The 13,441-nt window shown below is 34.7% G+C and overlaps 1 protein-coding gene across 3 annotated transcripts in view; it reads right to left on the bottom strand.

Moving 5' to 3' along the window:
• The window catches only part of LOC149794266 (uncharacterized), a 90,406-nt gene that overhangs the window by 9,356 nt on the left and 67,609 nt on the right, over nucleotides 1-13,441 (bottom strand). For all 3 annotated transcript variants that reach the window (XM_089968406.1, XM_089968405.1, XM_089968408.1), the window contains exons 5-9: nucleotides 9,070-9,296; nucleotides 8,563-8,744; nucleotides 5,478-5,574; nucleotides 705-888; nucleotides 14-139 (exon numbers count right to left, since the gene is read on the bottom strand). In XM_089968406.1, coding sequence (XP_089824532.1) covers nucleotides 14-139; nucleotides 705-888; nucleotides 5,478-5,574; nucleotides 8,563-8,744; nucleotides 9,070-9,296 — 816 coding nt within the window. The remainder of the gene's footprint in view (nucleotides 1-13; nucleotides 140-704; nucleotides 889-5,477; nucleotides 5,575-8,562; nucleotides 8,745-9,069; nucleotides 9,297-13,441) is intronic.

The following is a 13,441-nucleotide window of genomic DNA, read 5'->3' as shown; positions in this document are numbered from 1 at the left end:
CTATCATGCTCACCCGAGTAATATACGGTTACACCTGGACTTGGTATGTGTTGACTGATGGCATAAACTTTGCTGAAACCTTTTGTCTTGAACCGTAAACGGCAATTGTCGGCACGACTTTGTTCGTGAACGTTTGTACCTATAAATGAAAGTATCATTACATGTTTTGTTGTTTACAAAAGCAGCCATCACAGAAACAAATTTAGTGGACGAAGATAGCTTTCTACTCTTCCCACTCATGGAAAATGATTAAAACAAGTACCGACATTTTGAAGTTGCAGGCATTTTATAAAACAAAAAATATTGTTTCCGGCTTAATTTAAAGATACACTGACTTCAATCTTTGATCTCAAAATCAATCAGATTCTTTCTTGTCTAATCAAAACGTTGAGTATATGTTTAGACATTGAAAACGGACCCAAAGATTCATAATACATGTACTGTAATTTAATATGAACATGTTTTTGTTTTTAAAACCAAAAATGGTTACAACACGGATGTCCCAGCAAATATGGTGAAAGCGATGAACGTTTGGTTTAATATGCAACGGCAAAGATCTCGAGGTTATACGGGTGACTTGACTCCATTACGCTTTGTCAGAAAATGGTACAAATCAACTTTGACCAATGTCTTTCTAATACAAAGCATCGTACCAAATTTTGACGATACGATGGGAATCGTAAACGCTTCAAACATTTTTATACCTTTCACGAAAGTATATGCTCCTCCTTCCCCTTCGTGGCCTAAACAATCGGCTATCCAGTACAAAAATACGTCATTTCCATACCCCTCCATGCTAATCGTGATGGGGGAGGCCTGTGCCCCTACAGTGTCCCGTAGTGGTGGAGTGAGCAGGGGCTGCCCGGTTTTGCCGTCAAGAACAGTCGTCTGCAATAGGAGAATGCTTATTTTTTATGTGCAAAGAACCAAACACCGTAAATTTTATTTTTTCCGGGTATACGTTTATTATTGTAAACACTTCTTCAAATCAGTGCATAAAAAGGTAATATTTTCGTGTAATAATACATTACTCTTGACTCTGCATAAGTAATTCTGCTGCACTGAACGCTAATCGAAGCCGACACATACAAAGCGAGATTAACTGGAGCGTGACGGTTGTGGTACTACTAATTCGAACTGACCACAAGTTTAGTCTCTGCCGCGGTGATGGAAAATACACCATCCAAAAGAAGAAACAGTTCGCTTGTAGCCTTTATTCTGTTACGAAACCAAATATTTTGTGCACTGAGCGATGGCACATTTACTGTTCCCTTTCATTACAGTCAAAATCACGCTATGAAACAAACGTCATAATTTATAAGTGACAGTCAGCACTGATACGTATGGACTGTGTAGTTATTTTTAACACTCTTTTTAACATCACTTGTTTGCATCAGTCGTGGGAATTTAATAAATGTGTGCTCTCTCTCCCTCTCAGTCTCCCAAACGAGTTATATTCACTATGTGCAGGTCTAAGGCCGGCTTGGGTTGTTAATTTCGCGCTCGACAAGGACCTGCTGCTGCGCTCAATCCGAAGTGATAACAACACTACCCATTTATTTTGTTTGCCGTTTCAAGAATCTGAAATACTGTCGACGTTTTTAAAATATGAATACCGTGCATGTTAAATAACTACTGAAGATTCTGAACTTTGTAATAAAGAATGAACCTAATGACAATAGCAAAAAAATAGTGATTGACGACGATCCACAACACAAATCAGGCCTTGTGGACTTGAAACCTTTTAAGTACGATGCTTGAGCTCAGAGTCCAACAATTTTACATTCTCTAACTTTGCCTAGAAATAAAAATACAATCAAATAGTTTCCATATCTACTTTCGTCCCTTTTTCGGTGTGTGATTCGGCAACTGACAGTTGATACCACGATAAACGGATAGAGAAACAACGTTGAACTCGTGATTAAATTTGGTTCCTAAATTTGAATGATCCACTTATGCAGAGAATATATATATATATATATATATATATATATATATATATATATATTGCAGAACAGTCAAAATACATTTTTCTTTGTTAAATTGAATCTCTTCATCGCTGATATCCAAACAATTTCTCCGAGGTACATTGCTTCTCAATAAAAAAAAAAACCTGTGGCATATTGTTAGTACGATCTCTATGCATATCTAATTTTAAACTGTATTTAACCTAAATTATCTAAATCAATGAAATTTTCCATTTATATTTTAAAAGTCTTCTTATAGAATTTCGACTTTGAAGGCAAGATTCCTAAGAAGAATGCAAATTATAACCATTCCTGTCTTAATAATTATAATGGACAGAGGTATATAGTCACTACAACTTTAATATGTTTTCTCATCTTATGGGAAATGTAAAATCTTCTACACTATTGATAAAGACCGATAAGTCACCTGTATATAGGTCTCACTGGATAGTTTTGTATTTTGACACACACCCCCTAATTTTTAAGGTAGAAGGCATGAACCTAATAATCACAAGCCTAGCATTTATAAATTCACACATAAGCTAAATCTGTAATGTGGTTTAGATTTACTTTGAGTTAAGCTTGGAAATTGGTTGGCTTGTTGGTGACTGCCTGTCACAGTTAGACGAGCATTGACGATCAAATGCGTAACTTGGGCTGCAAATGAGCAGCCGACTTGGCTTACGTATTTACGTGTGTCCGTTTCAAAGGTAAATATCTAAAAATCTAGATGGTTGAGGGGTGATGAAAAGTATGCTAATTTGTTATAGTACTAGTGAACTTTATTCATGCATAAGGCACATACTGATTCTTTTAGCTGCCTTGTCACAGGAAAATATTCAAAATATCTATTTCCTATCAAAAATGAATGTAAAATTTAGGGGTTGGTAGCAGTGTTGGTTCAGTATAAAAACCACCAGTTGCATCAGGAATTAACCCGATTGATGCAGTCAAAATCTCACGTGTATGCTTTCTACAAAAATCATTAGTTTGTTTTTATTTGTATCTTCAGTGTAAAATTATTCTCATTTTTCTGCAATAGGTCATTGTTGGATGAAAATTCACCAGAAAAAACTGTCCATTGAGACCATACGACAGGCGTTTCTCTGAACATCTTTTCACAGAATTTATTACAGGCGACTGACATGAAACGGAAACGGAAATTGATTGAATATTGATACCAGCGACAGGCAAACAGTAAATTCAATCCGATTCGTGTAAAACGAAATATTTTTTTATTTGGATTACTATCCAATACCTTACCCTACCATCAAAGCCCATTTTAGAATAGAATAAAACTATCGTTGCATCAGAATAAACTATTCGTTATTATAAGCACTGGTTTCTTCCCAAATCCAATGATTTATATCTACCATCAAAATTTGAACCATTTAAGGAATTATACGTCCGTAAATTTACACAGTACTCGTTTTTGCTTACTATTCATATTTATAATTTTGATATTGTTTGTATGGGATTTTTGTTAGTGGACGGGGGCATCTGCTTGTATGCAATATAGATCTTTCCCATCAACACGTTTAATTTTAACTTTGCAGAGAACTCAAGTTTATTTCTGAAACTTGCACACAAAAATAAACAAATAAGATCACCAAAAATGGCCATCTTGTGATCTTAGCATCCCACAATATAAAATACACTCGTACCTTTCTTTTTATTTATTTTCGATTAAAAAAAAAATAGCAATAAAGCCCAAGGTATCGGCACCTATCGGCCTTTGTAATTCTTCCGATAATATCTGTACCTACCGGTAATCTGTATGCCTGAATTTGTCTTCAATGCACAGATTGCAGGGACGCTGATATGACTAATGGTACATACGAAAAAGTCTCCAGCAGACCCATATGAATTACAAAATGTGACTGCCATGGGCACCCGACATTTTCTCCTAGTTGTCCTAGTCCTATATGTAAGACTTTGACGCTGATATTTATGTTGTAGCACTAAAACAAAAACAACAGTGCTATGTCTTATATCGTAAGACTACTAGTTGTCCCACCTTGTCGGCGGCCCTGGACTGTGCACTGTTTCCTTTAATTGCAGGCTATTTTTGATTCCCCTCTCAAAATACCCGCATGTATTATTATATGATATTGTCGTTAATGCTATAAAAAGATCGCACAGGTAGAACTAAAAATCCAGGGGCACATGTTCCGATACTGTAAAGTCTATCAAATGAAACGTTTGATTCTTGTTTCAATGTGCTGTTCCACTGCGCTAATGCTATCTCACTACAACAGGTTACTGCATTTGTATGGGAAAAATATGAACGAGTTTTTCGGATGTAAATACTGCACGACCTTGGGAGTGAAGTATATCCATCCGACAAAATGAGTTCATATTTTCCCAATCAAATGCAGTAACCTTTATATTATATGCTATTTTTTTTTATTCTACCTAGTGCTTAATTATATTAACAAAATACATTACACGAAACAAAGTAACTGAATGTATGCCGCATTCCAAACTAAATACACAAGCGCATATTCATCATTCCACAACAACATTAGCGCGCACATAACTCCACCCAGATTAATTTGAACTTAGTCGCGCGCTCGACATAACTTTCGAAAGAAAATGGCTTGTTTAGTTAAAATTGAAAATTGGAGTCATATTGTGAATGAATGCGTATTGCAACAACTTTTCCATTTGATCTGGAATGAATAGATTTTGGTACTTTTTTTTTTTTGATTCTATGAAATTTCGTAATTATGGACTGGATTTATATGTGACAATTCCACATGGGACTGTATAAGCGAGGGAGAAGTGTGTTGACATCTGCAGATGTGTTTCTGTTTCTGCCATCGAATGTTTGAAATCATAATGTGGGAAAAATATGAAGTCTTTCAATTACAATTATCAAAAAGACGCTGTGGAATGTAATGCTTATTTCATTTTGAGTGCAGTAAGGATGATGCAATTGCACTTATCATCGAAATTATGTGCAATCAAGATTGAGAACCTATGACATGGCTCGTGTAATTCGGATTTGCAGAACTAAAAAAGTACATATTGACGAAATTCAGTATGTAAAACTAAGTATATTTTTTGGCCATTCTTATCACCAGCCTTGTCACTTGTATGTTATTTGTAAGGACCATTTCTTGCGTCTGTTGTATACTGTAGCTAGCCTAAATCTGAAACATTGTATCAACAAAGCTAACGCGGAATGTGCCAAAGCAGCTGGTATGTGACAGTCCACGAAACATCTGTTTTAGTTCAGAAACAAATTTAAACAACCACAACGCAAAGCGCCTCTTACGTGAGTGTACATGATTTGTTTACAAATCAAAAGTGCTGCGTCTGCGTCCACTGTTTGTTTACAATAGAAAGTAGTTCCTTTATGCACGTAAATACAATGTGTATCTGCACGCGATTTCAGTATTGGGTAATATTGAACGATTCTGACAATGTACAGTTAACGGAGAAAAAAAAATGAGCAAATAATAATATTAAATACTGTATTTAAATATGAGAACGTGTAACACCCACCTGAGAATGATAATATATAGGAAATCCCGGACCATACGCATACTTAACCATGAAATCCGGAATATCATCATCATTATAAAAACCAGGAGCTGGTGTGCTGAATGAATAGAATGAAACAAACTATTTATAAATAACAGCAAATAAATAACTCATGAATAAGCAGTTATTAATCAATATCATTAAAAGGAACAAACTATTTATAAATAACAGCAAATAAATGGCAATAACTCGTGAATAAGCAGTTATTAATCAATACCATTAAAAGGAACAAACTATTTATAAATAACAGCAAATAAATGGCAATAACTCGTGAATAAGCAGTTATTAATCAATATCATTAAAAGGAACAAACTATTTATAAATAACAGCAAATAAAAGGCAATAACTCGTGAATAAGCAGTTATTAATCAATATCATTAAAAGGAACAAACTATTTATAAATAACAGCAAATAAATGGCAATAACTCGTGAATAAGCAGTTATTAATCAATATCATTAAAAGGAACAAACTATTTATAAATAACAGCAAATAAATAACTCGTGAATAAGCAGTTATTAATCAATATCATTAAAAGGAAACGAAAATATCATCAAAACAAACTAGTGAAGAGATAAATATATTAGTGAAGGTTAAAATATTTTTCTACTTAGTAGCAATGTTTATCAGCCATTTAAAGTTGAACTCAAACATATTTTCTAAAAATGACATTAATAATAAAAAGTTGTGTCTTCTTTAATGTTATGACCATTTCTGAGTATCGTGCATCTAATTAATCCTTAAACGGCAAGTACCGAAGTGCACAAGATGAGCAATTTCATGACAAAATCAAACATTTCATTCACTTAATTGCCTTTGCTGTGACGTCATTATAGACTTAATTTGTAATGCACTAATACGTATTGATAATTTGCTAATTCGAACAGCACAGATAACTGTCTTTTGTCTTTTAACTGTGATTATTAATATGATAGAAAATCCAGTCTATTCCAGAGATAAAACAAATATTTCACTAAAACAAACATTGCTACATAGCACAAACTCAAATAAATTTTCTGCTGGAGACTCTGACCAAACGAAATCGTTTGGATATTTTCAAAAGGGATATATTTTGTATTAGTCTGTGTAATGTATTGCTTTAGTGGACTGTAAATTTAAGTAATAAGGAACTTTTTTTCAGTCAAAAGGCTTTGCATGTATTTAATAAAAAATAATATATATATAAGACTCTCGTGTACATATATTGCTATACCTCCTGAGTTTGTCTTTTTTTTTTCTTTTCTTCTATTTTGTGTTTGTTTTCTGATTTTGTTATGTCGCTATGGAAGCATCTTTATCCTGGTAAAGTAAATTTATTTGTAACAGCTGCCCTAGTCTCTAAAAAACCAATAGTATCAAAATGTGAAACACAATTTTTCAAATCATTGTTGTCTATTTTTCCACTATTTTCGCCAGCAGCTTCTCGTGGGTCGGTGGTTCTTTCCGGGGTTTTCCCGGGTTCTTCCTCCACCATTAATACTAGCCGCCATGTATAGCCTATCATGTGCTGAAAAATGGCGTTAAACCCTACAACACCAACACCAACATCCACTATTTTCCCGGGTTCATCCTCCACCATTATTGCTGGCCGCCATGTATAGCCTATCTTGTGCTGAAAAATTGTGCTACACCCTATGACAACAACAATACATACTTATGCCAGTCAATAACCAGTTTATCATACATAGAGTGTATTCCTTCTTCAAATGCGTTAGTTAAGGTCGGATACTGGCTTTTCCCCGCACGAATATGGAAATCATCTGCAATGAGAACCTCTGGCCCTGAACGAAAATTGCTATCCCTGGATTCTATAGGCAAATGCTTGATAACAGTAGACAACGATCGGTGTAAAACTATTTTCTAACTTGCCTGAGGACGTTAGACTCTAAATGAGTATTTTCCCAAGGCAAATACAAAACAGAGACAAGACAGAGACAAGACAAACAAACAAACAACAGAAAATTGTTGAGGCGAAAAAACTTTACATGACTATTTCTAAGGGAATAAAACTTTTTTTAAAAAAAATATATTGCAACTAGTTTACTTCAACTTGATGATGATGATAATGATGATGAAAGTTGTTTTATATTGACCTAGAAATGGATGAGCCATATCGCCATCTGTTATTTTATGTAAATTTATGTAACTGCAAATTATATCCTGGATATTTCAAATGAACGGTGAACTACTCAGGCTGAAGCTAACGCCAATCACTAACCAAGACCACCCTAGTAAATCTGGCCCCTGTGGCTATAACAGGCGCAAAACCTGTCAACATATGAACATACAAGGTCTTAACAAAACGTGCAAAACAGAGAATGTAATTTCATCACATGTAAGATCTGTAGCCTTCGGTATGTCGAAGAAACTGAAAGGCAACACAAAGGATCAACATTCAAAGATTTGATTGGATGACAAAGAAACTGTACAGAAGCCCGGTCGCAGAACACTTCTCCTCCCCTGGCCACACTTTCAGTGATATAACAATTACTGCAGTTGCTCACAACCCCAACTTGAGTTCCAAAACCAGGAAAGTTAAGGAATCTTACTGGACACGCCGCCTTAGAACATTGACACCAAGCGGTTTTAACCAAGAAAACTAGAAAAAGACAGCCACGCACAAATAAAATCATCATTTTGCAGCCGGCACATTTCTTTTAAATAATTTTCTATATTTGCTTATTAATCACCCAACAACTTATAATCACTCGATTGCAATGAAATATCTGGGACATAATTTGCGGTTCGTAAATTTACATAAAATAACTGATGGCGATATGGCGCATAGATTTTAAGGTCAATATAAAATTTCAAGCCTTTAATCCTGTAGAAACAGTCATCTAAAGTTTTGTTACCTCAACGTTTTTTCTGTTTTTTATTTGCCTTGTCTCTCGAATGCGCTGAGGCAAGTTAGAAACTAGCTTTGCACTTTTCATTGTGTGTATATATATAAACACTTTAATGTCACCAGAATGTCTTGGTTAAGATTCATGATCCGCATTATGTTTTAATGTAAACACAGAATAGAAATGTTGCCCCTGTACTTACTTGTACGATTCTGACATTGGAAAAGTGTAGTTCCATATGATTTGGTAAGTGTCTCCATCTATAGCCAAAACGGATGAATTAAACATGGACATGACAATATCTTCTACACCGTCTCCAGTTAAATCAAGCAACACTGGAGGTGTCATGATACCCTTCTTACTGTCATAATAGATCTGTTTAGCCTGTAAAATAAACTCTTATATTAAAAAAATTCAAAACCGTCTTTATTATAGCTTCCATATAAGAGGCAGCAAGTATTGTGGGGGAGGACTTGAAATACTTCATTATCTCAATTTGAATTTTTTATATAAAACAAAAAAGATTGTCATCAGGTTCATTTTTCTTTCTATTTAAATAAAGTAAAAACAATGCAGGCATTTAAAAAGTATACTTGCCATACGATAGAAATCCGAATGAAAAAGCGTAGGTGTAAAGATAGTACCTTACTATTATTATTATTATTATTAACTTTTTATGTTTTATTGCTGTTTTGTCTCTTTCCCCTACCTTATTGATCTCTCCTTTAGCAAGATCTCTAAGACTGATTCTCCAGAGGGCGCCACTATGCGTTTCTCCCCCAGTTCCAAACAACACGATGTCATCACCGTTCGGAAGCGTATAGATTTGGGGCGAATAATACGACTCATGAGCGTCGGGCACTCCAACCCAACGAAGTACTGTTCCTGTCCTTCCACTGAACAAAATAATTCGACCGGAAAGCCGAAATTTACTCCCTGCAAAGAAGTGCATGTTAATATAAAAAGAATTCACTGTGGGCTACTTTTCATTACAAACGTGCATTACGAAAAGAAATAACAACTGATAAGAAGTCAGGCTAAGTGCCATTCACTGATAAAAGATAAGTCTAATATCAATAAATGTCAGTTATAGGAACTGCAATGGTTCGCCATTGTAAATACCCACGTTTTAACTTCATTTTCCAAATCAATTTTTATACACCCTCATCCTCTTTATCATGATACCAATTCTTTCACACACATCAAAATGTCATTGTAACTGAGTGTTTTGTACATGCGACCTGTGACCCATCCTAGTGACCCCAGGGATGGAAGTCAAAAATGAAAATCCTCTTGAATGTGGTTATCCCAAGAGCTTGCCGAAAATAAGTTTCGTGAATTGTAACCTAGTGATCTGAGTGGAAATGTGGTAAAGGACAGACGGACGGATAGAGTATTATTATATCTCTCGCTATGGCCAGAGATTAAAAATAGTTTTTATTCCCTTCATTTTATCGATTATGTTTGCACGAACAGGGTAAATAAATTGGTCGCTTTGGAGTTAAATGAGAACGTTGATATTCAATAGAAAATTGCAAAGAAATGTGTTCGCACGCTTTTCTTTGATCTAGCGGCTTCCTTCATAACTGCTAGACAATAATAATATTACCTGCTTTATTCTCTTTAGTTAAATTTCGTATACCGTAAGTGCGTGGGACTTAGATAATCCTTGTCGAAACTAGATATCTAAGTTTCTATTGCAACGGTTTGGTTCGTATGTCCTAGTCTCAGATATTACGACTCTGGGTCTTAAATTAAGTAACAGACGGAAGTGAAACCAAGAAGTCAATTACAATGAACATTACTTTATTTATCTAAGTTACAAAGTAAAAATGTGAAAGAAAAGATATTGTGAATTAAATCCCAAATAATCCTAAATGTCCTAACACAAGTTCAAAAGTATAGAATATTCCGAATGAATTCAAATATTTTTGAATGTCCAGAGGTATCAATAGTCTTGAATGTCCTGATGTACCAAAAGTGCAATCAAGAATGTCTTTGAATGAATTCAAAAAAATCAACAAATAATGTGTTCATCAAGTAACGAACACTTAGTAAATCCAACGAATGATATAAATAAATCTATTAGAATTATATCTGAACACAACCTAAAACTCTGATCACAGATTCCCAAAGACTGGTATAAAACAGTAATGAACAATTACTTATCAAACCTTTCTATGCAAAAGCCCACTTGAGCTGAGTCACAATGGTATTTTCTGGAAAATACCACTCACTCTTAAGCAAGGTTAGGCCTTGAACTTAAAATTTGGTAAAAATCGGGCTTACCAGTGAAAGCATGACAAAAGTCAAGTAGGCAAAACACCACAACCCTCATTTACGAACATGATATAAATATCAGGTAAGCAACATAATTTAAATATACATAACAATGACCAGGCACTGTTCGCAGGTTGAAGGAACAAAAACTGCTCTCTCTCTCTCTCTCTCTCTCTCTCTCTCTCTCTCTCTCCTGTATCTCAATTATGCTAGTACATCTCTGTTTGACTTAAAGTATATTAAAAACCATCATGTTATTTACACTTGGCAAATATGTGAAGTCTTCTGGTGAAAACCCCATGTTGATTTCACTTCCGTTCTTTGAGGAGTAACAGTAAAGATCTTCAAGAGGGCTGTCATTATGCCTTTACTGTATATCATATGCGTACCATTTCCATTTTGTACCAACTAGACATCGTAAGAAGCCTACAGGTGAAAACATCATGTCGATACGACCAGCCATGTAGAAGAAATAGTGATAATATGATTTTTCCGACAGATATTGTAGCGGCCATATTGGAGATCAGATCGGCACAATTTTCACTTAAAACCAACTGGACATTATAAATATTTCGATGAAAAGCCCATTCTGGTATGGCTATTCATTCAGGATATGAAATGATGACAAGAGTTTCAAGATGGACACTGAGTCTCTGAACAGCACAATATTCATTTAGAACAAACTAAAAGTCATAAGAGTCTTTTAGTACAAACTCCACATTAATATGACTATCCATCGGGGAGGAGTCACAAAAAGATTCACAAGATGGCAGCAGCGGCAGTCATATTGAATGTACTTTTAATAATTGTATGTATGTATGTGTGTGTGTGTGTATATATATATATATATATATATATATATATATATATATATATATATATATATATATATATATATATATATTAAGATCCACTTTAGGCTAATTTAATCCTTAAAAAAGAATATTTAAAAATAAAAACTCTTCGTTAGAGCTATTTAAAAAGCTATTAAATAAATGGTCAAACTTAACCATTTGTGTCACGTGTAGTCCGTTGAATTGGTCCCCAAGCCTGTTCTGATACTGATGGTCGGTTTTCGAGTCTAATGTCACCTAATCATTAAATCACGCAATACATTATACATGATGCTGACGGTGAGCGGTCATTATATATAGAAGAAAACTACAGTTGGAACAATGCTTTATCAAGAAAGTAAGTTATTGATCGGTTATAACGCGCCGCATAATATGCATGGCCTTACAATCCTGCTTCTCGATACACGACATGTAAGCTCCCAAAAATGTATTTACGTAGCAGTTGCTCGATCTGATTGTCAATACTTCGAATCCTCCTTAGTTTCGGAGAATATTATTGATACAAGTTGTTGTCAGTTATGTTGTAATTCATCGGTTTTGCAGACCGAAGCATTTTACCCAAGTTAATATTTAAACTCCGCTTGATGCAGACGATGTAAAACAAAAAGATGGACTGCGTCTCCACGTGACAAATCGTGGGTACTCCAGAGTGTTATTAAACGTTGTCAAAAAGACTTTTGTACTTTTATTGCTGTAGGAATTTCAAATCTATTAATATTTGTAAATAATACAGTTATTTCGGTTCTTTTACTAACAACGATGTAAACCACTCCATAAATGAATGTACTTGTGATTTTGGGAAGGGGGGGGGGGCATTCGTATGACGTCATAATACCACGGAAAGCAATATATATATATATATATATATATATATATATATATATATATATATATATATATATATATATATATAAGAATGTCAGTAAATGATTAGTTTTAATAAGGCATCATTTATAAGTTCTTATATGCTCAGTTTTGTCTCCGTTAACTTTACAATGTCAGAATCCTACAGTATTTTACGATACTGAACACTTTGATATTGCGCGCTCGTGCACGACACGTGTGCCTAAAAATAGTATATTGCATTAAGAACTACTTTGTAAACAAATCATGTACACTCATGTAGTAGACGTTTTAGGTTTTCACTGATTAGATTTGTTTGTGAATGAACTAAACAAGCTGTTTCGTCAATTTGAAAGTATAAATGATAATGGTAACGATGTGGACGAGATCACTGTGTCACAAACGAAACTTTCAATCAAGCACACGATTGAACGTGATATTCGCAATGTTAGCATGACACGTGAGAGATGCAGTAATTGAAAATACTGTTCTGATCATTGAAACAGATATTTAAGACTAATACTCTTATCTTTTCGCAAAAAGAATGGTTCAGACTATGACCAGTGCTCTCTAGGGTTTGAAAAACATATAGCGTAGAAAAGCATATTGAGGCCAAGGGCTATCACATATCTATCAGATACGTACCATTTTTCAAGTCTGTCAAAATACTAGATTCGAGGAAAAACTGCGACTGAAGGTATTGGTAGGAGACTAAGCCAAAAAGCCAAGACAATGAAAAAGTATTATTTCCACTAGCTAAATGGACTGTCAAACAACAACTGCTTTGCAATTTTCACTGTGTAACTATTTAAATACAATGTTAGGCTAGTGATACAAGTCACACACTCTATGATACAAGTTATAGCTGGGGTCCCTCCAACAGCGAGATGCAACTGACGGGGCATAAGCATGTCTGCTTTAGCTGGTAATAAGAATGGTAATAAATATACTTATATTTACGCATCTTGAGTTTCATCAGAATGTACTTTCTTAGTTAGTACTGCAAATCCGAATGACATGTCCTGCAAAACCTGATACACACCGAAATTGTACTGGAATTTCGAACACATAACCAGCTGATATCCATTCTCCTTACTGCAATGA

Source organism: Sinohyriopsis cumingii, chromosome 8 (genome assembly GCF_028554795.1).
Source record: "Sinohyriopsis cumingii isolate HCF-2022 chromosome 8, ASM2855479v2, whole genome shotgun sequence".
Classification (NCBI taxonomy): Eukaryota; Metazoa; Mollusca; class Bivalvia; order Unionida; family Unionidae; genus Sinohyriopsis; species Sinohyriopsis cumingii.
The sequence above is the reverse complement of the archived record's forward strand: the minus strand, read 5'-3'. Positions and strand labels throughout refer to the sequence as shown.